The sequence below is a fragment of the Mirounga leonina genome, unplaced genomic scaffold (genome assembly GCF_011800145.1).
Source record: "Mirounga leonina isolate KUSES-001 unplaced genomic scaffold, KU_Mleo_1.0 Mir_170, whole genome shotgun sequence".
Taxonomy (NCBI): domain Eukaryota; kingdom Metazoa; phylum Chordata; class Mammalia; order Carnivora; family Phocidae; genus Mirounga; species Mirounga leonina.
Window position 1 is genome coordinate 23,441,659 of NW_023270433.1, and position 24,091 is coordinate 23,465,749.

The following is a 24,091-nucleotide window of genomic DNA, read 5'->3' on the forward strand; positions in this document are numbered from 1 at the left end:
TGGGAATTCGGAGTTAAGCCGAGTCACCTACCAGGAGGACGAAATGCTTTGCTAGAGATAGTTGTCCTCTTCCCGGTGAGAGGCCACGTAGCCGTGGGAGGCCCGCAGGTGTCTAGTTTGGTCCGTCCTGGCGGGGGCGAGTCAGAGCACGACAGACCCAGCCGGGCTGCGGGGTAGACCCTAGACCCGAGCGCGTGGGGGCGTGGCTGCCAGGGGGCGGGGCTCGGCTGGGGGCGGGGCCTCGGGCGGCGCGGTAGCATTGCCGCCGTCGCGGGCGTGCTGGGTGGCGGGCGGCGGGCCCGCAGTGGCGCGGCGTCCCGGCTGCGCGACGGGCCGAGGGCCATGGCCGCCTTTTCGGGCCCGGCAGGCGTTGGCGGCGCCGGCCCGTCGGGCTTCGCCTTCGACTCGGGACTGGAGATCAAAACTCGTTCGGTGGAGCAGACGCTGCTCCCGCTGGTCTCTCAGGTAAAGTGGCGCCCGGCGCGGCCCCTCGTCTCCCTCCAGCCGCGGCCCGCGATGGCGGCGGCCGCTCGCACGGCCCGGGGCCGGGTCGGGCCCGGCGGGAGGCAGCCGCTGCCCCCCATTCCCAGCAGGACTGCGGCGTCGGGTCGGGCCGCCTGTCTGAGGCTGGGGGACCGGCCTCGGCTGCGGCGGCGGCGTTTGGTCTGGACCATCCGAAATCCGGCGGCGAGGCCGAGTGGGCTGCGCGGCGGGGGGGGGGGGGGGGGGGGGGGGGGGGGGGCCCAGTGCGGCCGCGAGAGGCCGGCAGGCAGGTGCGCCGCCCGGCCTGCCCCGCGCGACCCGCCTCGGGCTGTGGCTTCGGCGGCCCCCGGCCCAGCGAGGGGCCCCGCGCGGGCTCACCCGAGGCAGGGAGGACCCTGCGGGCGCCCACACGTTTGCATCCCCAGTCCACACCCCGACTGCTGGGCACTCCGGCCCGGGCATTCCTGCCGGCCTCCAAGTCCAGCGTGCTCTCCCCGAGGCCTTTGTCCCTGTCCCCTGCGCGTGCCTGCTCGCGGGGCCCCCCTTCCCCCCCCCCCCCCCCCCGGGCCACCCTGCCTGCCCCTGCCCCTTAACCTGCCGCTCACTTGAGGCGGCTTTGTCTGGCTTCGGAAGAGTGCAGCGAAGCACTGTCTGGGAGTTAATCCGGATGCACATCTTTTTGCCAAATCCCGTCTGGGATGTATGCTTTATTGTATTTGTTGGTCGTAACAGAAGTCTGGGATCAGCTAATTGACGCGCCGAGTTTTACAGAAGTTTTTGTTACTGTGAGCCGAGTTATACGCAGCCTGAGGGCTAGAATTCCTCACCTCGATCTGTTGTAATGTGCCAAGCACTGTGGGGAGTGAAGAATTCTGTGCCTTCAGGAGCGCGTTGGCGATGTGTGATTCACAACTAGATTGTGATGTCTTTGTGACTCACGCTAGTACTGCCAAGACTTTAGAGGTAGAAGGAATCTTAAAGTTTATCTGACTCCAAATTAAAAAATTCTTTCTTACAGCATCCTTACACCTGGTCACCAGTCTCCTGCTTAAACATGTTCAGTGATGGGGAGACTGTAGCTCTTCCATATAATTTTAAATGCTGTCTCTTCTCCATCCCAGCCCTGCAAATGTTTGAAAATAGCAGTCACACATGTCCCTGGATTCCTGTTATGCTGATTAAATAAACAGCTTTTTTTTTTTTTTAACCTGTGCTTACTTTAGCTTGGCTAACAGAACAGTGAATGAATACACCTGACACACCTCCCCCCCTTCCCTTCCATGTGAGGGAGGCACTGACCAGAGAGAAGGAGTGCTAGGATCGGTTAATAATGTCTGCCACCGCTACGACCAATACAACCACAACCCAAAATGAGAAATACTGGAGTAGATTTAAGAGTGATAAGAGAGTGGTGGAGTTCAACCTGACAGTATTTTATCCATTTATTTAACAATATGTGTGTTGCTTACTATATGTTAGGTAATGGTTTAAGCACTTTATAAATATTAACTGCTTTCATTCTCATAACAATCTTATGAGGTTAGATATGTGTTTATTCTCATTCTATGGAAGAGGAAACTGAGGAATAGTGAGGTTAAGTAACTTATCCTGGGGCTCTGAACTGTAAATGTCAAATTGGCATTTGAACCCAGGCATTCTGGTTCCAGATTCTGTGCTTAGTTACACCATATGCTGTTTCTCTCTAGAGATTAGAAGCAGTGATGAGGTCAGCTAGTAGTAGGTACAGAGAAGGGAGTCCACAGTGGAAAAGCAAGGTGGAAAGTAGTTGTAATCTGGAGAAATGGTAACTTTTCACAGTATCACTGCTAAAAATGTATCAGTCCTACAGCTCTGCATTGTGTAATTCTGGGATAAAAGAGGGTGGAGTGGAGGAGGAAATGTGTGAATCTGTGAGTCCTGTGAATTGCTGCTTAGAGTTAACTAGAGGTCAGTGCTAAAGGGGGAAAAAATGCCAGTTTTTTTTTCTTCCTTATTAAAGATTCATTCAGGGTCATAGCCGAGGTTCTGCATCCCACATGTTATGTATCCACAGCTGTATCTTTAGTACAGTACCATAACTGACATTCCTAATGATTGACTGTACTCAACAAGTAACAGTTGAGTTTGCTTAGAATCAAGAAATGAATAAAGCATGGCCAGAACACTGTTAACAAAGCAGGAAAGTGTGGAGTACAATTTAGAGTGATTTTTAAGTTTCAGTGACTATTAGCTGATTAAAACTTCACCTTTCTAGAAAATTCATGTCCAGAAGTCTCATTTTTTAAGGATGCTGCATTATTATCCAACTCATGTTTCACCATTTTATCACAAGAATAATTTATTTTATTTTATTTTATTTTTTTAAAGATTTTATTTATTTATTTGAGAGAGAGAATGAGAGAGAGAGAGAGAGAGCATAAGAGGGGGAGGGTCAGAGGGAGAAGCAGACTCCCTGCGGAGCAGGGAGCCCGATGCGGGACTCGATCCTGGGACTCCAGGATCATGACCTGAGCCGGAGGCAGTCGCTTAACCAACTGAGCCACCCAGGCGCCCAAGAATAATTTAAGTGATCATTTATTGTGTACTTACTAGCTGCTTCTTGAGGAACTTGTAGTCAAGTTGGGAGACAGGACATACAAAAATTAACGCATGCCAAGTGTCAAATGAGTAACATCAATAGTAAATGCTCTAAGAGCTCAGAGAAGGCATGGATGAGTCAGGAACGATGCTGTAAAGAAGACAGGGTCTTGAGGTGAGCAAGTAAGACTAGCATCATAAAATTTATTGAGTTTTAAGCAGGTATCATCTAACCTCTTCTGACTCTACAAGTAAAAAGTTCTGGGTTACTGGCCTTATTCTAAGAATGCATGGTTGAGTTAGTATTAGGCAAATGTGTATTGTTTTCTGCATTCATGTATTAGAAAAGATACATGTTCTTATCAGTAGCTGCAGAAGAAGTATTCAATTAAGTCCAAATTATAACCATGATAAAAACACTTAGCAAACTAGTAATAAAAGAAAACTTCCTTAACCTGATAAAGAGTATCTGCAGAAAACCTACAGTTAACATCATAGCAACAAGTCAAATTTAAAACAAACATTTCCTGGTGCACCTGGGTGGCTCAGTCTGTTAGGTGTCTGGCTCTTGATTTTGGCTCAAGTCATGGTCTTGGGGTCTTGGGATGAAGCCCTGAGTCAGGCTCCATGTGCAGTAGGGAGTCTGCTTGAACTTCACTCTCTCCCTCTCCCTCTGCCCCTCTACCCTGTGCTCTTTTGTGCTCTTGCTCTCTCTCAAATAAATAAATAAATCTTAACAAAACAAGACAAAATTTTTCCTTTAAAACCAGAAACAAGAGGAGGGATATGTGCTATTGCAGCTTTTATTCAACACTGTACTGGAAATCCTAACCAATGCAATGAGATAAGAAGTGAAAGGTGTAAAGAGAGAAGGAAAAAAATCAAAACTTTCAAGAATCTACAGATAAGTCATAAAAACTAGGTTTAGTAAGCTCACTGAATGTAGGATACTAAAGTCAACTGCATTTTTCTACATTAAAAAAAAAGTAATTCTAAAAAAAATACATAAATATTATTAGAATAAATTACAGCAGAAAATGAGGTTCTTAAGAGTATACGCATAGCAAAAGAGATGCCAAACTCTGTGAAAATAATTTTTAAAAATTTTTATGTTTTTTAAAGATTTTCTTTTTAAGTAATCTCTAATCCTACTTGGGGCTCAAACTCACAACCCCGAGATCAAGAGTCATATGCTCCACACACTGAGCCAGCTAGGCACCCCAAGAATTTTAAAAATTTATTGAAAGCCATAGTAGATCTAGATAAATGGAGTGAAGTACTGTGTTTATGACTAGATTGACTCAATATTATAGACACATAAATTTGATACAATTCCAATGAGAACTTCAACAGGATTTTTGAGTAGAATTTGATAAAAAGTAATTATAATTTCATATAATTATATGAAAGAGCAAAGAGCCAAGAATAGCCAGAAGAAAAACAAAGTGGGAAGATTTCAAGGCATTATAAAGCTATCATAATTAAGGCAATAGACCAGTGAAAGGGAACAGAGAACCTAGAAACAGGTCCACACATATGTGGAAACTTGATAAATCACAGAATTGGCACTGCTGGTTAGTGGGGAAAGGAAAAACTTAAAAAATGGGGCTAAAACAATTGTTATCTAATAGTAACATATGAAATTGGATCCTTGTCTCACACGATATACAAAAATCAATTCCAGATAGATTAAGGACATCGATATGAAAGTGAAAACGTGTGACACTTTTAGGAAAAAAAAACCCAAAAAACTGGGCAATATCTTCACTACCTCATGGTGGGAAGTGATTTTTTAATATACCAGAAGTAAAAATTCTGAACAAAGATTGATAAATTTGACTCCATTAGAATGAAGAATGTCTTCTTATCAAAATTGAAAGGATAAGCCATAAAGTGGAAGAATATGATTGCATCACAAATCACCAATAAATGATTGGTAGTACCCAGAATAAAGGACTGCAATGAATCGAAAATAAAAAGATTACCTATTAAAGATTGGTAAAAATAAACAGTCATCTCATGTAATAGGAAACAGATGGCTAAAAGAAATGTAAAAGATATTCAATTTTATGAGAAATTAGTGGAGTACAAATTAAAACCACAATGAGAACAAGTATTGGTGAGGAATGTGGAGCCAATGGGAATGTCAAGAGTAAACCACTTTGGAAAACAGTTTGATGTAGTCTAAAGTTGAAGGTGGGTATTACCTATGACCCAGCAATTCTACTCCAAAATCCATACCCTCTAGAGAAAGTCCTGCATGTGTATTAGAGACATGGATTGAAATGTTGATTTTTTTTTTACTTCTAATGGCCCCAAACTGGAAACTACCTAAATCTACCTAAATGTCTTTTAACAGTAGGATGTTTAAATAAATTGTGTTATGTTCATACAGTGAGATACTGTGCAGCAGCGAAATAATTGAACTACAGTTATAATTATCAGTATGGATGAATCTCAAAAACATAATGTTGAGTGAAAAAAAATTAAAGGCTCAAAAGCAGGCAAAATGAAACCATGTATCATTTAGGGATATAACATCTGTGCAGTAATAATAAGGAATAATAATAAGGAAGTGATGAGCACAAAATCAGGACAGTGGTTTCTTTTGGGCAGAGGGAGGTGGGTGATGTGGAAAGGTAGGGGTCCACAAGGCATGTGGGTTGTCAGAGGTACTGGTAATGTTGTTCTCTTAAGGTTGGTGCTGGCTGCATATGTCTTCCGTTTCTTTATACTGTGCATATATATGTTATATATACTCATTTGTTTTATATTTTCTCATTCAGACAGCTGTTTAAAATGCCCTGGATTTGGGGTGCCTGGGTGGCTCAGTCGTTAAGCGTCTGCCTTCGGCTCAGGTCATGATTCCAGGGTCCTGGGATCGAGCCCCGCATCGGGCTCCCTGCTCCGCGGGAAGCCTGCTTCTCCCTCTCCCACTCCCCCTGCTTGTGTTCCCTCTCTCGCTGTGTCTCTCTCTGTCAAAATAAATAAATAAAATCTTAAAAAAAATAAAAAATAAAAAAAATAAAATGCCCTGGATTAGATCCTAAACACATTTTCTGCACCTTCCTTAATAATCATTTTGTTTTTGGGGCACCTGGGTGGCTTAGTCGGTTAAGCATCTGCCCTCTGCTCAGGTCATGATCCCAGGGTCCTGGGATTGAACCCCACATCGGGCTCCCTGCTCAGTGGGGAGTCTCCTTCTCCCTCTGTCCCTCCCCGCTGTTTGTGCTCTCTCTCTCAAATAAATAAAAATATTTAAAAAAAAGCCCATCTTAAAAAAAAATAATCATTTTATTCTTCCTGTCAAAACGCCCACTCCCAGTCTTAAAATGTTTTTATCCAAGGAAGGGAAGAGGGATGTCTGCCACGTACCCCACCCTAGTGTGGAATGTTATTCTACCACCCACTAGTCTTTTCCTGTCTGTGATAGATTTACTTCATTCACCATTTTACAGACCCCTCACATTTCTAAGGTAGCTCACCTTGTCTTTCTGTTTCTCTCTGTATTGTCCTGTAGGCTTTTCAGGATCCTTGTCTCATTAATTGAAGATGAATAGAGAATGTATGGGGCCCTCTTTGCTAATTTATGTATGTGAATATATGTGTTTTTTTACTTGCAAACAAAACACATAAAATAAGTGAAAGTGCCCTTTTTTTCTGATTCTTTTAAAACACCTCCCATGATTTGGTGTGTTTTCTTCCATACTGGTTTCTATAGCTGATTAGCTTTTTTTTTTTTTTTTTTAATAGCTCCATGCCCAGCGTGGGGCTTGAACTCACAACCCTGACAGGATCAAGAGCCACATGCCTTACTGACTGAGCCAGCCAGGCACCTCTAATTTTTATATCTAATTATTTTGAGAACTCACTAATGAGTTTAAGCCCAGAGACAAATTTCTCTGTACTAGGCTGGCTCCCTTAATTTTTTATTAAGCCATTGTTCATTTATCTGGGCTACTACCATTTTTTTTCTTCCTGGTCTTCACTTGCTTTCTTGCTTCCCCACAAAATAAGTAAGTAAACTAAGAAAATCCATTTCAATGAAGAGATTACTGTGAGCTATTCTAGAAAATAAGAATAAGATCACAAACATGAGGAAAGAAGATTCTAGAAATGTAAACTGTAATATCTAACAATTATGTAATGTTTACTATATACCAGACACTATTCTAAATACTTTATTTAATTTACTAGTGTATTCCCCACAATGACCCTGTGAAATGGGTACTATTATTATTCGTGTTTTTACAAATGAGAACATGGAGTTACGGAAAGGTTAGATGACCTTTGTCATTGTCACATGACAGAGCCAGAATTCAAACAAAGGCAAAATAAGCCAGAGTTCATTCTCTTAACTGCTAGGATATACTTTGTTGGAGATTGTTACTTCTTGATACCCTTTGTTAGAAGGTATCAGATAAGCCCTACTTCTTACTAGAAGGTATCAAATAAGGTATCAAATAAGCCCTAGTTCTTATTCTTTTATTCCACAGCAGAATTCTTCAATATATCAGATGCTTTCTTCCCCATAGGATGCCTTTCTGCCCTCCTTTCTCCAGTTCATTCAGGCATACTCTAGACTCGGGTCAGGGCGTCTTCAGGTTGTGTCTCCCAATTTAATATGCCTCCTATTTTTGTAAAATAATAACTAAAATTTTATTTGGCACATATAATTTACAAGGCACTCTCATCAACTGTCTTTTCCCTGATCTTTAGCATAATCCTGGGAGGAAAGAAGCAGTGTAATTACTAACAGTGTAGGCAACTTACTCCCTTTGTGACCTTGGGCAAATTCTTTACCTCTTCAAAGTTCAGGTCTTTATCTGTAAGTTGAGGGTAATAATAGTATCTGCCTCATAGAGATGTAAGCATTAAATGAATTAATTTGCATAAAACACATGCAATAGTGCCTGAGTGTTAAATGCTATCTAGTCTTATTTTTCACATGAAGTTTGATCTCAATTTTGTAAAACTGTATTTAAGTATGTATAAAACACGACTGAGAAAAATTATGGCAAAATCCTCATGGGGTTGTGTGATGATGAATAATTTTTATTTCTTTAGTCTTTCCTATATTTCCTTTTTTTTTTTTTTTTAAGATTTTATTTATTTGGCAGAGAGAGTGAGAGAACACAAGGGGAGCAGCAGAGGGAGAGAGAAAAGCAGGCTCCCCACTGAGCAGGGAGCCCAAGATGGGGCTCATTCCCAGCACCCTGAAATCATGACCTGAGCTGAAGGCAGAGGCTTAACTGACTGAGCCACCCAGGCACTCCATTTCCCATTTTTTAAAAATAATCAACATGTATAACTTTTTGAGCCTCCCTTTTAAAAAGTTTGAGAATAATTTGAGGATATAAATTGACCTTTTAATAAGGAATTTTATAAATTGATTTGACTCCTGTATATGTCAGTTTCAAATGTATACCTGTATTTGATTAAACATTTTCTAGGCTGCTTCGAGTAAAAGGAAGACAGCCACACCTAATTATGCACTAGGGAGGATGCTTGTAATGAAACAAAATGTGTGTTTCAGAACTGAACAATAGTTGGCATTTTAGTCTAATTGCTGATCTTTTCTATATAATTGAAAATCTAAAGCTTTTGGTAATAAACACAACTTAAACTCCTTTTCACTCTAGAGTTTCTTCCAAGTTAATTGTTTGGAATAGTCAATGGTGATTAAGTCTTCTGTTCTCCAGGTGGTACAAAGAGTTCCTTAGGGTCTGTCTGGTGTGGGGAGGGATCAAAGGCTCCTAAGGACTACACACAGACAGACACACACACATACACACAGAATGAGTGGATTCAGTAAATTGCCAGAGAAAAAATCAACATAAAGAAATCAGTTGTGTTTCTATACACTGACAACAAAATATTTGAAAAAGAAATAAAACAATCTCACCATAGCATCAAAACAATACTTAAAAAATATATTTAATCAAGGAGGTGAAAGATCTGTACACTGAAAACTGTAAGACTTTGATAAAAGAAATTGAAGAAGACACAAATGAGTGGAAAGATAGCCCATGTTCATGGATCTGAATTAAAATGTCCATAACACCTAAAGCCATCTAGAGATTCAGTGCAATCCCCTATCATAATTCCAAAGGCATTTTTTTCCCTACAGAAATAGAAAAACAATCCTAAAATTTGTACAGAAGTACAAAAGACTCCAACTAGCTAAAATAGTCTTGGGAAAGGAGAACAAAGCTAGAGGCAACACACTTCCTGACTTCAAATCATACTACAAAGCTGTAGTAATTAAATAGTATGGCACCAACATAAAAACAGACATATAGTCCAATGAAACAGAATCAAGAGGCCAGAAATAAATCCATACATATATGGTAAACTAATATTTGACAAGGGAGCCAAGAATAACCAATGGGGAAAGGATAGTTTCTTCAATAAGTGGTGTTGGAAAAACTGAATCATCACATGCAAAAGAATGAAATTGGACCCCTATCCAGTAAATGGACCAATGACTTAAATGTAAGACTTGGAACTATAAAACTCCTAGAAGAAAAGAGGGAAAAATCTCCTTGACATTGGTCTCGGCAGTGATTTTTGGATATGACACCAAGAATACAAGTAACAAAAGCAAAAATAAGCAAGTGGGACTACATCAAACTAAAAAACTTCTGCAAAGAAAAGAAGCAATCAACAAAGTGAAAAGACAGTCTACAGAATGGAATAAAATATTTGAAACCATCTATCTGATAAGAGGTTAGCATTTAAAATATAATATATATATGGAGCTCATACCACTCCATAGCAAGAAAAGAATCTGACTTAAAAATGGGCAGAGGAGGGGCGCCTGGGTGGCTCAGTCGTTAAGTGCCTGCCTTCGGCTCAGGTCATGATCCCCAGGTCCTGGGATGGATGCTTAGTGGGGAGCCTGCTTCTCCCTCTCCCACTCCCCCTGCTTGTGTTCCCTCTCTCGCTGTCTCTCTCTCTGTCAAATAAATAAATAAAATCTTTAAAAAAAAAAAAAATGGGCAGAGGAACTGAACATTTGTTTGTTTATTGCAGAACTGCTTTTAATAACAAAAACTGGAAACAACCAAAATGCATATTAGTAGAGGAGTGAATCAATAAATTGTGACTGATTCGTATAAAATAAATACACCAGATCTACATATATCAATGTAGATCTCAAATTTATCAAATTTAACAACAACAAAAGCAAATCCAGAAAGATACAGTATAATACTATTTTTTTTTAAAGATTTTATTTATTTATTTGACAGAGAGAATGAGAGAGAGAGAGCACATGAGAGGGGGGAGGGTCAGAGGGAGAAGCAGACTCCCTGCCGAGCAGAGAGCCCTATGCGGGACTCAATCCAGGGACTCCAGGATCATGACCTGAGCCGAAGGCAGTCGCTTTACCAACTGAGCCACCCAGGTGCCCCAGTATAATACTATTTATCTGATACATATTGGAGTCACTTCAAACCCTGCCTCAGGGAAGGGTGTGAAGGGAATGAAAGGTAGTTCACTTTTATCTGTACATTTTAAAATCTAAAGCAAAACTAATAAAATCTCAACATTTTTAAAAAAGATTTGAGTGGGAGCGGGGTGGGGGAGGGGCAGAGGGAGAGGGAGAGAGAGAGAGTCTTAAGCAGATTCTACGCTGCCTAACACAGTGCTTGATCTCATGACCCTGAGATCACGACCTGAGCCCAAACCAGGAGTCAGATGCTCCACCGTCTGTGCCACCCAGGCGCCCCTGAACAGACATTTTTTGAAAGAAGACACACAAATGGCCAATAGGTTTATGAAAATATGCTCAGCATCACTAATCATCAAGGAAACTAGGTCAAAACCACAATGAGATATCAACTCATACCTTAGAATCGGATGTTATCAAAAAGACAAGAAAACAAGTGTTGGTGAGGATGTGGAGAAAAGGGAAGCCTTGTGCACTATTAGAGGGAATGTAAATTGGTTCAGCCACTATGGAAAACAGCATGAGGGTTCCATAAAAAATTAAAAATAGGACTATCATATGACTCAGCAATCCCACTTTTGGGTATATATCCTAAGGAAATGAAATCGGGATCTTGAAGAGATATTTGCACTCCCATGTTCATTGCAGTATTATTCACAATAGCTAAGATATGGAAACAACCTCAGTGTCCTTCTATTGATAAATACATGGAGAAGATGTGGTATAAATATACAATGGAACATTATTCAGTCATGAGAAAGAAGGAAATCTTGCCATTTGCTACAACATAGATGGATCTTGAAAGGCATTATGCTAAGTGAAATAAATCAGACAGAGAAGGCAAATACCAAATGATCTCACTTATATGTGGAATTTACAAAAGCCAAACCCACAGAAACAGTCCAATGGTGGTTGTGAGGGGCTATGTGGTGGGGAAAATAGGGAGATGCTGGTCAAAGGGTGCAAATTTCCAGTTATAAGATGAATAAGTTCTAGGGATCTGATGTACAGCATGGTGACTATATGTTAACAACTCGGTATTATATACTTAAAAGTTGTTAAAAGAGTAGATCTTAAATGTTCTTACCACCACCACCACACACAAAAAAAATTATGTGAGGTCGTAAAGGTGTTAACTAACTATTGTGGTCATCATTTGTAGTTTATTGTGGAATCATATGCAATGTATATGTGCATCAAATCATCACGTTGTACACCTTAAACTTACACAATGTTTTATGTAAGTTATATATCATTAAAAATAAAGTACAGTCTCAGAGTCAAATTGTCTGACTTGTAGAATCTTGGCTTTACCTTTTAATAGCTGTGAGACCTTAAATAAGCATCTTTTAATGTCAGCTGCCTTCTCTGTAAAAAGGGGATAAAGTAGTGCCTACATGCTAAGATTATTGTGAAGATTAAATTAGATTATTTGTGCAAAAACACCTTTTTTTGTGCCTGCCACATAGAGATGTTAGTGTTATGCCATGCACTCTGTTTCTTCTACCACACATTTAGGGGTCCTCTTGGACAACACCAGTCTAACCCATCAAATAATCCAGTTTATCCGTTTACCTCCATCTTGACTATTGCTGCCTTACTTCAAGCCGGCATTTTTAAAAAAAGATTTTACTGATTTACTGATTTGAGAGCGAGAGAGAATGTGAAAGTATGAGCAGGAGGGAGAGAATCTCAAGCCAACTGCACACTGAGCATGGAGTCCAACGCAGAGCCCGATCTCACAACCCTGAGATCATGAACTGAGCCAAAACCAAGAGTCAGACGCTTAACCAACTGAGCCATCCATGTACTCCACGCTGACATCATCTTTTACCTGGACTATTGCAATGGTTTCCTAACTGGTCTCCCTCCTTCTACTTTTGCCACTTTATCAATCCACTCTTCTCCCCAGAAGGGAGTATTCTTTAAAAAAAAAAAAAAACAAGAAAACATTTGAGATTGTATTAGTTATTTACTGCTGCAAAATAAGTTACCTCATACTTAATCGTTTAAAAACAACAAACATTTATTATTTTAGATTCTGTGTTTCAGGAATTTGTGAGTGGCTTACCTGCCTGGTTTTAGACTACTCACGTGTCTGTAAGCAGTAGGCCTCAGACTCTTGCTCGCTCGCTGTTGGTCAGAGGCCTCCCTCAGTTCTTTGTCATGTCAGACTGCATCCGGCTGGTCAGGTGACTTCATGACATGGTAACTGGCTTCCCCTAGAGTGAATAATCTCAGAGAGGGAAAGATTGAAACCGGAGTGTCTTTATGACCTGCCCATAAATGTAGCGTACCGTCACTTCTGCTTTATTAGAAGTGAATCACCAAGCTCAGCCCACACTCAAGGACAGGGGAACGAAGCTCCACCTCTTGAAGGAGGAATAGCAAAGAATTTGTGGACATATTTTAAAATCATCACACTCCACCCTCTGGCCACAGATCGTTTACTTTCTTCCCATTTGCAAACAACCTCCACCCCAGTCCTCCTAAAAGTCTCATTCCTCTAGGGCATCGGCTGGAAATTCAAGATTTTGGCATCTAATTCTGATTCAGATGAGGCTTTTTGTATGTGTAGTTCCTTAGATGTAGCTCCTTGAGTATAGTTCCATTTGATCTGAAAACTTGTGAACTACAGCGACAAATTATCTGCTCCCAAACACACAACTTACAGTGGTAGGACAGGCAGAGAATAATCATTATGGACATTTTTGTTAAAACAACAATAACACCCCCCCAAAAAAACCAAAACCAAACAAACAGAATAGGCATAGGATAACTGCCATATACTTCTGTTTGAAAATGGGAAACATAAGAATAGGAATCACTGGTTCACAGTATTCTGAAAGCTACCGAGACACCTGTTAGCAGTACCTTGATGAAGACCTGCGGTGTGGGAATGATTCTTCATGGCTCTTAGCACTGCTCTCGGAGCCATCCTCGCTCATGAGAGGTGGCCCATGTTTGTAGCTGCATAGTTTCTCAGCCCGCTCCCTGCCTGTGGAAGCTTGGGGATTCAGAAACCTCTCTTCATTTTGTACTGATCTATCTCCTTCAGTCCAAGCTGGTAGCATTCCTCCTGACATAATTAGCTTTAAAATTTTGTGGGTCTCCTGCGAATCTTATTGGGCTCACTCAATTAGGCAAACCATACCCACAAGTCTCTTTATGATAAGCCCTGCTCTAACTTGGGCTTTTGCTGGGGCTCCTGAGGACTATACCTCTAAAACTTCTCAGGAGACCTGTTGTTTAAGTGAATGGGTCTCTGGAACACCACCTTGAACACCATCTCTGAACGCCATCTGAGATCTTAACAAGATTTTATAGTCACACTCTTAGCTTCATCTTTAGACCGTGCTTTCCTGACAGTGGCCTAGATTTTGTTTTTGCTTAGAAGCCATTCTTAATCTTAGCATCATTTGCCTTCTGGAGAAGCAAGGAATTTTCAAACCCAGTAGGGCCTGGCTTCTTTTTATTTAACAGTGTTTCCTTTAGCTTCTATCTCACCTCTTATATTTTATGTTTTAAGCAAAAACCAAGTGGCATCTTCAAAATCTGTCTTGAAATCTCCTTAGCTAGATCATCCAGTTCATTAGGTATATTCTGTAATTTACACATTCCTGGGGTGATTTTCTGCCATTACATAACAAAGATCCTCTTTTCTCCAGTTTCCAATAAGATTTTTCTCATTTTCCTTTAAGCCTTCACCCATAGCTTCTCAATGGTCACCATACTTCTATAAAGTTTATTCAGCACTCTCTAGCTTTTACTAACTCCTCAAAGTCCATTCAGCTTCCAAGGCCTGATGTCAAAGCCACTCCCACATTTTGGGTTTTGTTACAGCATTGCCCCAGTTCCAGATACCAAAACATGTATTTGTTATCTATTAATACATAACAAATTACCCCAAATTTACAGCCTTAATACAATAAATATTTATTTATTGTATTATAGTCTCATAGTTTCTGTGGGTCAAGAATTCTGTGATGGTTTACCTGGTAGTTCTGGATTAAGGTCTTTTGTGAGATGGAAATCAGGATGTTGGCTGGACCCACGGTAATCTGAAGACTTGACTGAGGCTGAAGAATTTGTTCCCATCTTCACTCTTGCTGTAGGCAGGAGGCTTCAGTTCTTCATTACCTTTTGGCCAGAGGCCTCAGTTTCTTCCCCTGTGGGTCTCTCCATAGAATTGCATGAGTATCCTCCAAGATATGGTAGCTGGTTTTCTCCCACAGTGATTGATCTGAGATTGAGGAGTGGGAGAGATGGAAGTTACAATGTGTTTTATTACCTACTCTCAGAAGTATGCCATTGCTTCCACGTTATTCATTAGAAGTGAGTCACTAAGCTCAATTCATACTTAAGGGGAGAAAAATGAGGCTCTACTTCTTAAAAGAAGAAATATCGAAGAACTTATGGACACATTTAAAAATAGCTACAGGGGCGCCTGGGTGGCTCAGTTGGTTAAGTGTCGAACTCTTGGTTTGGGCTCAGGTCATGAGATCAAGCCCTGCAACGAGCTCTGCACTCAGTGCAGAATCTACTTGTCCCTCTCCCTCTGCTCCCCCCCCCCAACTCTCTCTCTTAAATAAATAAATAAATAACTACAGAGATTATATCACTTTCCTGCTTAGAAACCCTTCAGTGGCTTCCTGTCACACTTAGAATAAAATACAAACTCTTTACTCCAATTCACAGCCTTCCATGGCTGATCCCTGCCCACCTGCTGGATATTGGTTTATATTTGTCCTCTTGACCCTGTTCTTTGACCACTTCTGGCTTTACCTCATTTCTTGAACAGGACAGGCTCCCCTTCTCTCTCTCCCCATCTCCCCCTCTCCCCCCCTCTCTCCATATCCCTCTCCCTACCCCTCTCCCTCTCCCTATCTCTTTTCCTTTCTCTCTCTGTCTTTTAACAATTATATCTTCTTCCTAGAATGCTTTGTCTCCTGGTGTTTGCCAGCTTGGCTGCTTTATATCATTTAGATCTTAGCTTAAATAGTATTTCCTCATAGAAGGAAGACCAACTAATCTGAAGTAGCTACACAAATACTTTCTACCATATTATCCTATTTTAATCTTTTGCATAGCATTTACATTAATTTTTTTTGTTTACCTATTTGCTTGATTATCGTGTCTCCCCTCCTCCCACTTGAATGAGAGTTTGGGCCTTTCTTTCTTGTACATTGCTTTTTCATCATTGCATATGATAGGTGTGCAATAAATATATTTCATATGATTGCATTATTGTTATCCTGTTAGACTATAAGCTGAATAGGGACGGAGTTGTGTTAGTCTTGTTCACTGATAACATCTTTAGGAACTGGCATCTAGGAAATATTAAAAAATTTAAAAATAATATTATAGGTGAGGAAATTTGGAAAGATTAAGTAAATTTCCCTGGGTCATTTAGCTGGTAATGGCAGAGCCGAGGCTCAAACCCAGGCCTTCCTGATTCTAAATTATTAATACCATAACATAAAGTGCCTGGCACATAGTAGTTGCTCAAAGAACCATTCCCTTCCTCTTTTCTTAATTCTCTGTTCTGGTCTTTGTTAATGCACTTATATAAATCATTTCACAGTTATATTTAGTGGACATGTACTATTTAGGATCTGTATTTTTTATGTAACATTGCTTAAATATTTTTATATGTCAGTATAGTTCATGTACTAGTTCTCTAGGACATTTTGAAGACTTATATTTGTTTCAACAAGCTTAACTTGTCACCTTTTATATTTTATTTCAGGGCCTGGAATCAAGTGTTAAAACTCTTGGTATTTAATTTACTTTGGGTCTACAACAACACTCAGAGAAGTATAACACGTAGATTACAGTGGTCATTTTAAAATGTTTGGCTAATTCAGTAAGCATGTATGGCACACTTACCCTTTTGTACGACCTATACACTGTGCTAGGCAGTGGAGTGAAATGCAAGGGGAACAAGGTGCTGTCTCTACTCTCACAGCAGCTCAAGCCGTATTAGGGGAAACTAGATCTCTAGTATGCAGTAAGAACTAAGAAGTATTTTGGTTTTCTGTGGGGTTTATTTGAATGTAATGATCCCTCCTTTACTACTTTTCTCCTGTCTTTAAATTTGTTGAAATATCTGGAGGGCTTCTGGAACTATGTGTCCCAGATAACTGTCATCAGGTAAACTTGGAATTGTTATTAATGGAAACATTGTCCTGAGGAGGGATGCAGGATGGATGCTTTGCTGGTTGTCTCTGGGTTGAAGCATTAAAGCTGTAAATTTAGTCTTAGGCCAAAGACTGTTGCTATATGCTGGACCTAGTCTTATATGCTGGACTTAATTTTCTTAGCCTTTGTGATACAGCTTTAAAAGATATTGAGATAGGGGCGCCTGGGTGGCTCAGATGGTTAAGCGTCTGCTTTCAGCTCAGGTCATGATCCCAGAGTGCTGGGATCGAGCCTTGCATGGGGCTCCCTGCTCGGCGGGGAGCCTGCTTCTCCCTCTCCCTCTACTACTCCCCCTGCTTGTGCTCTCTTGCACTCTGTCAAATAAATAAATAAAATCTTAAAAAAAAAAAAAGATATTGAGATAAATTTTAATCAGGTTGCTTTCATCTTTTATTTTTAGATTACCACGCTTATTAATCATAAAGATAATACCAAAAAGTCTGATAAAACTCTGCAAGCAATTCAGCGTGTAGGACAAGCCGTCAACTTGGCAGTTGGAAGATTTGTTAAAGTAGGGGAAGCTATAGCCAATGAAAACTGGGATTTGAAAGAAGAAATAAATATTGCCTGTATTGAAGCTAAACAAGCAGGTATGTGATATTGATATTAAAGCCTATTTATACCAGTTCTATTGCTTTGGATATGATGACAAGTTACTGTCTTATTTTGAGTAAAGATGTGTACTGTGCCTTAGCCCTGTGATTACAGATTCCTAGGACATTAAAGGCCTGGATTAGCTTCCAGGAATATTGAACTTCTCTTGGCTCAAATCCTAAATCTGACACATTGAATTCTTTCACTGGGTAGGGTAGTGTCTTCCATTCTTGCCATTAACCATTGAAATGCCAGAGACATAGGAGAATGTGAGGCATAGACTCTGCCCTTGAGGAGCATATTAGTCTAATTGCCACCATGTAGAAAATGGAAATAAAATTAGTATGTTCGGGGATGTAAGTTTGAGCCCCACGTTAGGTATAGAAATTACTTAAAAATAAAATCTTAAAAAGATTAGCATGTTCCTATACTCATAGCAGACAAATCATAGCGATTTCAAATTTTGTGATGTCCCACAATTTTCTATAGCTGGTGGCACAAAAACCTGAGAGAACCTGGGGTGTCTTGATGGATACAAATCGTTCACCTTTTTTGAAGTATAATTTATCCATTTATTCTTTCAATAAAGATTTCCTGAGTGCTGGCTATAGGCCAGGCTTTCTTCTAGGCCATAGGGATATAGCTCTGTACACATCAGTCAAATGTCTGCCCTCATGGAGCGTGCATTCTAGTGGGGGAGACCATAAACAAATGAATAGATATATAATAGTTACTCATGAAAAATTAAAGCAGAGTAAGGGTTAAGAGATCAATGGAGGTATATCTTAGAGAGGTCAGGTTTTCCCAATTTTGATGCTATTGACATTTTGGGCTGGATAATTACTTGTTGATAATTCTTTGTTGGGGGTAGGGGCTGTCCTGTACATTATAAAGTGTTTACCAGAATCCCTAGCTCCTACCTATTAGACGCCATTTGATTCCCCTCTTCCCACACTGTGACACCAAAAATGTTTCCAGACATTACCAAATGTCCTTCACGGGGGCAAAATGGCCCCCCGTTGAGAACTACTGAGGTAGGGGGTCAGGAAGCCCCTCTAAGGAAGTAACATTGTGGCAGAGTCTGCTCCAATGAGGGCACCAGCTACATGAATGAATATCTGGTACAATGGTACTTCTGGCAAGGAGGAGAGTGAGAACAGGTATAGGCTTCTAGAAGGGCAAAGACAGGAGCTTTGGACTGTGTTCTAAGTATGATAGGGGGCCTGGTGGAAGGTTTTTTGTGGGGTGGTGACATAATCTTATATTTTATTATTTTTATTTATTTATTTATTTTTTAAATTTTTTATTGTTATGTTAATCCCCATACATTACATCATTAGTTTTAGATGTAGGGTTCCATGATTCATTGTTTGTGCATAACACCCAGTGCTCCATGCAGAACGTGTCCTCCTCAATACCCATCACCAGGCTAACCCATCCTCCCATCCCCTTCCCCTCTAGAACCATCAGTTTGTTTCTCAGAGTCCATCGTCTCATGGTTCGTCTACCCCTCTGATTTCCCCCCCTTCATTCTTCCCCTCCTGCTACCTTCTTCTTTTTTTTTTTTTCTTAACATATATTGCATTATTTGTTTCAGAGGTACAGATCTGTGATTCAACAGTCCTGCACAATTCACAGCGCTCACCAGAGCACATACCCTCCCCAGTGTCCATCACCCAGTCACCCCATCCCTCCCACCCCACCCCCCACTCCAGCAACCCTCAGTTTGTTTCCTGAGATTAACAATTCCTCCTATCAGTGAGGTCATATGATACATGTCTTTCTCTGTTTGACTTATTTCGCTCAGCATAATACCCTCTAGTTCCATCCACGTCGTTGCAAATGGCAAGATCTCATTCCTTTTGATGGCTGCATAATATTCCATTGTATATATATACCACATCTGTCCAGTATCCACTCATCTGTCGATGGACATCTTGGCTCTTTCCACAGTTTGGCTATTGTGGACATTGCTGCTATAAACATCGGGGTGCATGTACCCTTTCGGATCCCTACTTTTGTATCTTTGGGGTAAATACCCAGTAGTGCAATTGCTGGATCATATGGTAGCTCTAGTTTCAACTTTTTGAAGAACATCCACACTGTTTTCCGGAGTGGCTGCACCAGCTTGCATTCCCACCAACAGTATAGGAGGGTTCCCCTTTCTCCGCAACCCCACCCCAACATCTGTCATTTCCTGACTTGTTAATTTTAGCCATTCTGACTGGTGTGAGGTGGTATCTCATTGAGGTTTTGATTTGGATTTCCCTGATGCCGAGCGATATTGAGCACTTTTTCATGTATCTGTTGGCCATTTGGATGTCTTCTTTGGAAAAATGTCTGTTCATGTCTTCTGCCCATTTCTTGATTGGATTCTTTGTTCTTTGGGTGTTGAGTTTGATGAGTTCTTTATAGATTTTGGATACTACCCCTTTATCTGATATGTCATTTGCAAATATCTTCTCCCATTCTGTTGGTTGTCGTTTGGTTTTGTTGACTGCTTCCTTTGCTTTGCAAAAGCTTTTTATCTTGATGAAGTCCCAATAGTTCATTTTTGCCCTTGCTTCCCTTGCCTTTGGTGATGTTTCTAGGAAGAAATTGCTGCGGCTGAGGTCGACGAGGTTGCTGCCTGTGTTCTCCTTAAGGATTCTGATGGACTCCTGTCTCACATTGAGGTCTTTCAACCATTTGGAGTCTATTTTTGTGTGTGGTGTAAGGAAATGGTCCAGTTTCATTCTTCTGCATGTGGCTATCCAATTTTCCCAACACCATTTGTTGAAGAGACTGTCTTTTTTCCATTGGACATTCTTTCCTGCTTTGTCAAAGATGAGTTGACCATAGAGTTGAGGGTCCATTTCTGGGCTCTCTATTCTGTTCCACTGATCTATGTGTCTGTTTTTATGCCAGTACCATACTGTCTTGATGATGACAGCTTTGTAATAGAGCTGGAAGTCCGGCATTGTGATGCCGCCAGCTTTGCTTTTCTTTTTCAACATTCCTCTGGCTATACGGGGTCTTTTCTGGTTCCATACAAATTTTAGGATTATTTGTTCCATTTCCTTGAAAACAGTGGATGACATTTTGATGGGGATTGCATTGAATGTGTAGATTGCTCTAGGTAGCATTGACATCTTCACAATATTTGTTCTTCCAATCCATGAGCATGGAACGTTTTTCCATTTCTTTGTGTCTTCCTCAATTTCTTTCATGAGTATTTTATAGTTTTCTGAGTACAGATCCTTTGCCTCTTTGGTTAGATTTATTCCTAGGTATCTTATGGTTTTGGGTGCAATTGTAAATGGGATCGACTCCTTAATTTCTCTTTCTTTTGTCTTGTTGTTGGTGTATAGGAATGCCACTGACTTCTGTGCATTGATTTTATATCCTGCCATTTTACTGAATTCCTATATGAGTTCTAGCAGTTTTGGGGTGGAGTCTTTGGGGTTTTCCACATAAAGTATCATATCATCTGCAAAGAGTGAGAGTTTGACTTCTTCTTTGCCGATTTAGATGCCTATTTTTTTTTTTTAATGAATTTTTTATAGTGGTTAGGCGATGGGGGCCGGGGTGAGAGTTCCTGCACGTAGGCAGGACCTTATGTGGTTTGAATCTCCAACCAGTGGCAAAGGAGGGAGCGCCCAGCCTTTCTTATCAACTGGCTTAAATGTAGGGCAGAAGGGGGAAGAAAAGGGGTCAAGCTTAAAAGGTGTTAGCAGTTGAACATCAGAAAATGGAGTCAGACTCCTCATGAGATAGTTTCCTTCTTACAAGGACAGTTGTGGTTACATTTAGGGCCCATGCAGATGATCCAGAGTAATCTCTCCATCTCAAGATCTTTAACTTCATCAAGTCAGCAAAGTCCTTCAAGCCATATAACATTCACAGGTTCCAAGGGATTAGGACCTGGGTATCTTTGGGGGCCATTATTCAGCCTACCACAACCCACCACTGATTTTGCACTCTTAGTGCAAATAGCAACATAGTGCAAAAGGCAAATAACTTCTTGATATTATGAGAACAGTTGCCATGGACCCCTTAAAAGGGTCTCAGGGTCCCCCACAGGTCCATGGGTCACACTTTGAGAACTGTAGCTCTGGGGTATGTAGGTAGAAGTGGACTTAACTAAGTTCATAGGGATGTACAACTTCAATTTTACTTGATATTGTCAAACTGTTCTCCTTAAAGGTTGTACCAAGGTGGCAGTGTTCCTGTTTCCCCACATCCTCACCAAACCTGGCGTTATCAGATTTAAATTTTTTGCCAACATGACAGATGTGACACAATCTTACTCTTTTTTTTAGATTTATTTATTTATTTAAGAAACCTTTGCACCCAATGTGGGGCTTGAACTCATGACTCTGAGATCAAGAGTCGAATGCTTTTCCAACTGAGCCAGCCAGACACCCCAACACAAATCTTATTCTTGTTTTACTTTGTATTTCTCTAATTTTTTTTTTTTAATTTTATTATGTTATGTTAGTCACCATACAATACATCATTGGTTTTTGATGTGGTGATCCACGATCCATTGTTTTCGTATAACACCCAGTGCTCCATGCAGTATGTGCCCTCCTTAATTAATACCCATCACCGGGCTAACTGATCCCCCCTCCCACTCCCCTCTAAAGCCCTGTTTGTTTCTCAGAGTCCATAGTCTCTCATGGTTCATCTCTCCCTTCAATTCCCCCCCCGCTTTTTCCCTTCCTTCTCCTAATGTCCTCCATGCTATTCCTTATATTCCACAAATAAGTGAAACCATATAATTGACTTTCTCTGCTTGACTTATTTCACTTAGCATAATCTCCTCCAGTCCCATCCATGTTGATGTAAAAGTTGGGTATAATCTCATATTTTAAAAAGGTCACTGGCGGTTTCTATACGGAGAGTAGATATTAGGAGGCATGAGGGTGAAATCAGAGACCAATTAGAAGGTTGTTGCAGGGGTCCAGTTGATGAATGATGGCGACTTAGATCAGGTCATCACATTTGAGGTGGTGAAAATCAGTTGCATTTGGTTGTATTATCAAGGTAGAGCTGATGCGATTTACTGATAGTTTGGATGTGGGATGTGACAGAAAGAGGAGCCATGGATAACTCCAAGGTTTAGAGTATGAACAGCTAGGGAAATGGTGGTGCCATTTACTGAGATGGGCAACCCTGAGGGAAGAGCAGGTGTGTTTGGAGGATCATCCTAAGTGAGATAAAGCCAAGTAAATACAGAGGGACCAACCAGATCATACATAGTCCTGTGTGTTATGAGTGACTTTAGGTATTACTCTATAGATGACAGGTTGAGGAATTTTCAGCCAGATAAGAGACATAGTTTTGTGTTAGAAATCTTTCTGGTAGGATGGAAGAAATGAACAAATGAGGGTTGATTAGAGAGAGTTGAGGATAAAGGCAGGGAGATTAATGTGGAAACTTTTACAGTAAACCAGGCTAAGCCAAGGCAATGCCTTAGGGATAATAACAGGGAAAATACCTGAAATATTCATTAAGGTGGTTAAATAGATAGGACTTCATTATTGGTTAAAAGCAGGGAGGATTCTGAGTTGACTCGAGTTTGTAGCTATTCACTGTGCTAGTGAATAGATTTTAAGTGGGGAAGGAAGGATGGCCTTATTCTATTCATAATTTATATTTTGCCTACATTTTATTTTTTTAAAGATTTTTTATTTATTTGACAGAGACACAGTAAAGAGAGGGAACACAAGCAGGGGGAGTGGGAGAGGGAGAAGCAGGCTTCCCGCGGAGCAGGGAGCCCGATGCGGGGCTCAGTCCCAGGACCCTGGGATCATGACCTGAGCTGAAGGCAGACGCTTAACGACTGAGCCACCCAGGCGCCCCTTGCCTACATTTTAAAGAGGATTTGAAATAGCTTACAATAAAAGATACATGTTTAATAAGTCCATTGCAATGGCAGATGAAAATAAATATACTGGAAACTTTGGCCAACATTGTTACTCTAATTAAGCATGAAATTTATCTTTGTACTTCCTGGAAGGCAAGACACAAATGTGGGAAAGAAAGGGTTATATAATTCTCATTGTTTGTTGAAAGGAAACAAACCAGCTTGTCAAGTGGAGAGCAACTTCTTTCCTGGCACTAAATTACTGTGTGGGCGCTTATACAACAGACATTACATAATGCAATGGACAATTTAACAGAAAATGTAGAGATGTTCTACATATTATTGTTTTTTTATAGCAGCCCTTAATTAAAGCAAGAGTAGGGGTTTTTGAATGAAAGGGCAAGCTGAGTCCTACTCACCTTATGGGCTTTGTAGGATGTCACTGTGATCAGTATAGGGTGAGAAAAGAGGACGTGGTCCACCGACTCACACTCCTGTAGACTGTGGCTCTTGGAAGCCATCTGTTGTCATGGGCTCCACCTGTTGTCTCTTTTTGAAGTGCCCTTCCCCCTCTTGAGAACTACCTCTTCTGTCACTCTGGTAAGAGAATGAGAATGGCGCCTCCTGGAGTTGTGTAGTATGGAAGCCTTATTTTCTCTTAACATGTACAAATTTCAGACTTAACTTGAATCACTCCTGAAATGTTTCTAGCCCACTCAGCCCATAGTAATCAGTTTCTCCTTTGGACAATTTAATATTTATTTGAGGGAAATAATGTAAAGTAGTGGTAAGGAACTAGGATTTTGGAGTCAGACTGCCTGGATTTCAGTCCCAACTCTTCACTTGATAGCAGTGTGATATTGGGCAAGCTATTAAACTTTTTTAAACCTCAGTTTTCTCATCAATAAAATGGGGTAATGTTAGTGTTTATA

The 24,091-nt window shown here is 40.8% G+C and overlaps 1 protein-coding gene across 2 annotated transcripts in view; it reads left to right on the forward strand.

The window, feature by feature from the left end:
• Positions 1-272: 272 nt before the first annotated feature.
• Positions 273-24,091, forward strand: part of CTNNAL1 (catenin alpha like 1) — a 67,430-nt gene continuing 43,611 nt past the window's right edge. For both annotated transcript variants that reach the window (XM_035016125.1, XM_035016126.1), the window contains exons 1-2: positions 273-465; positions 17,115-17,304. In XM_035016125.1, the coding sequence (XP_034872016.1) occupies positions 343-465; positions 17,115-17,304 (313 nt within the window). In that variant the 5' untranslated portion in view covers positions 273-342. The remainder of the gene's footprint in view (positions 466-17,114; positions 17,305-24,091) is intronic.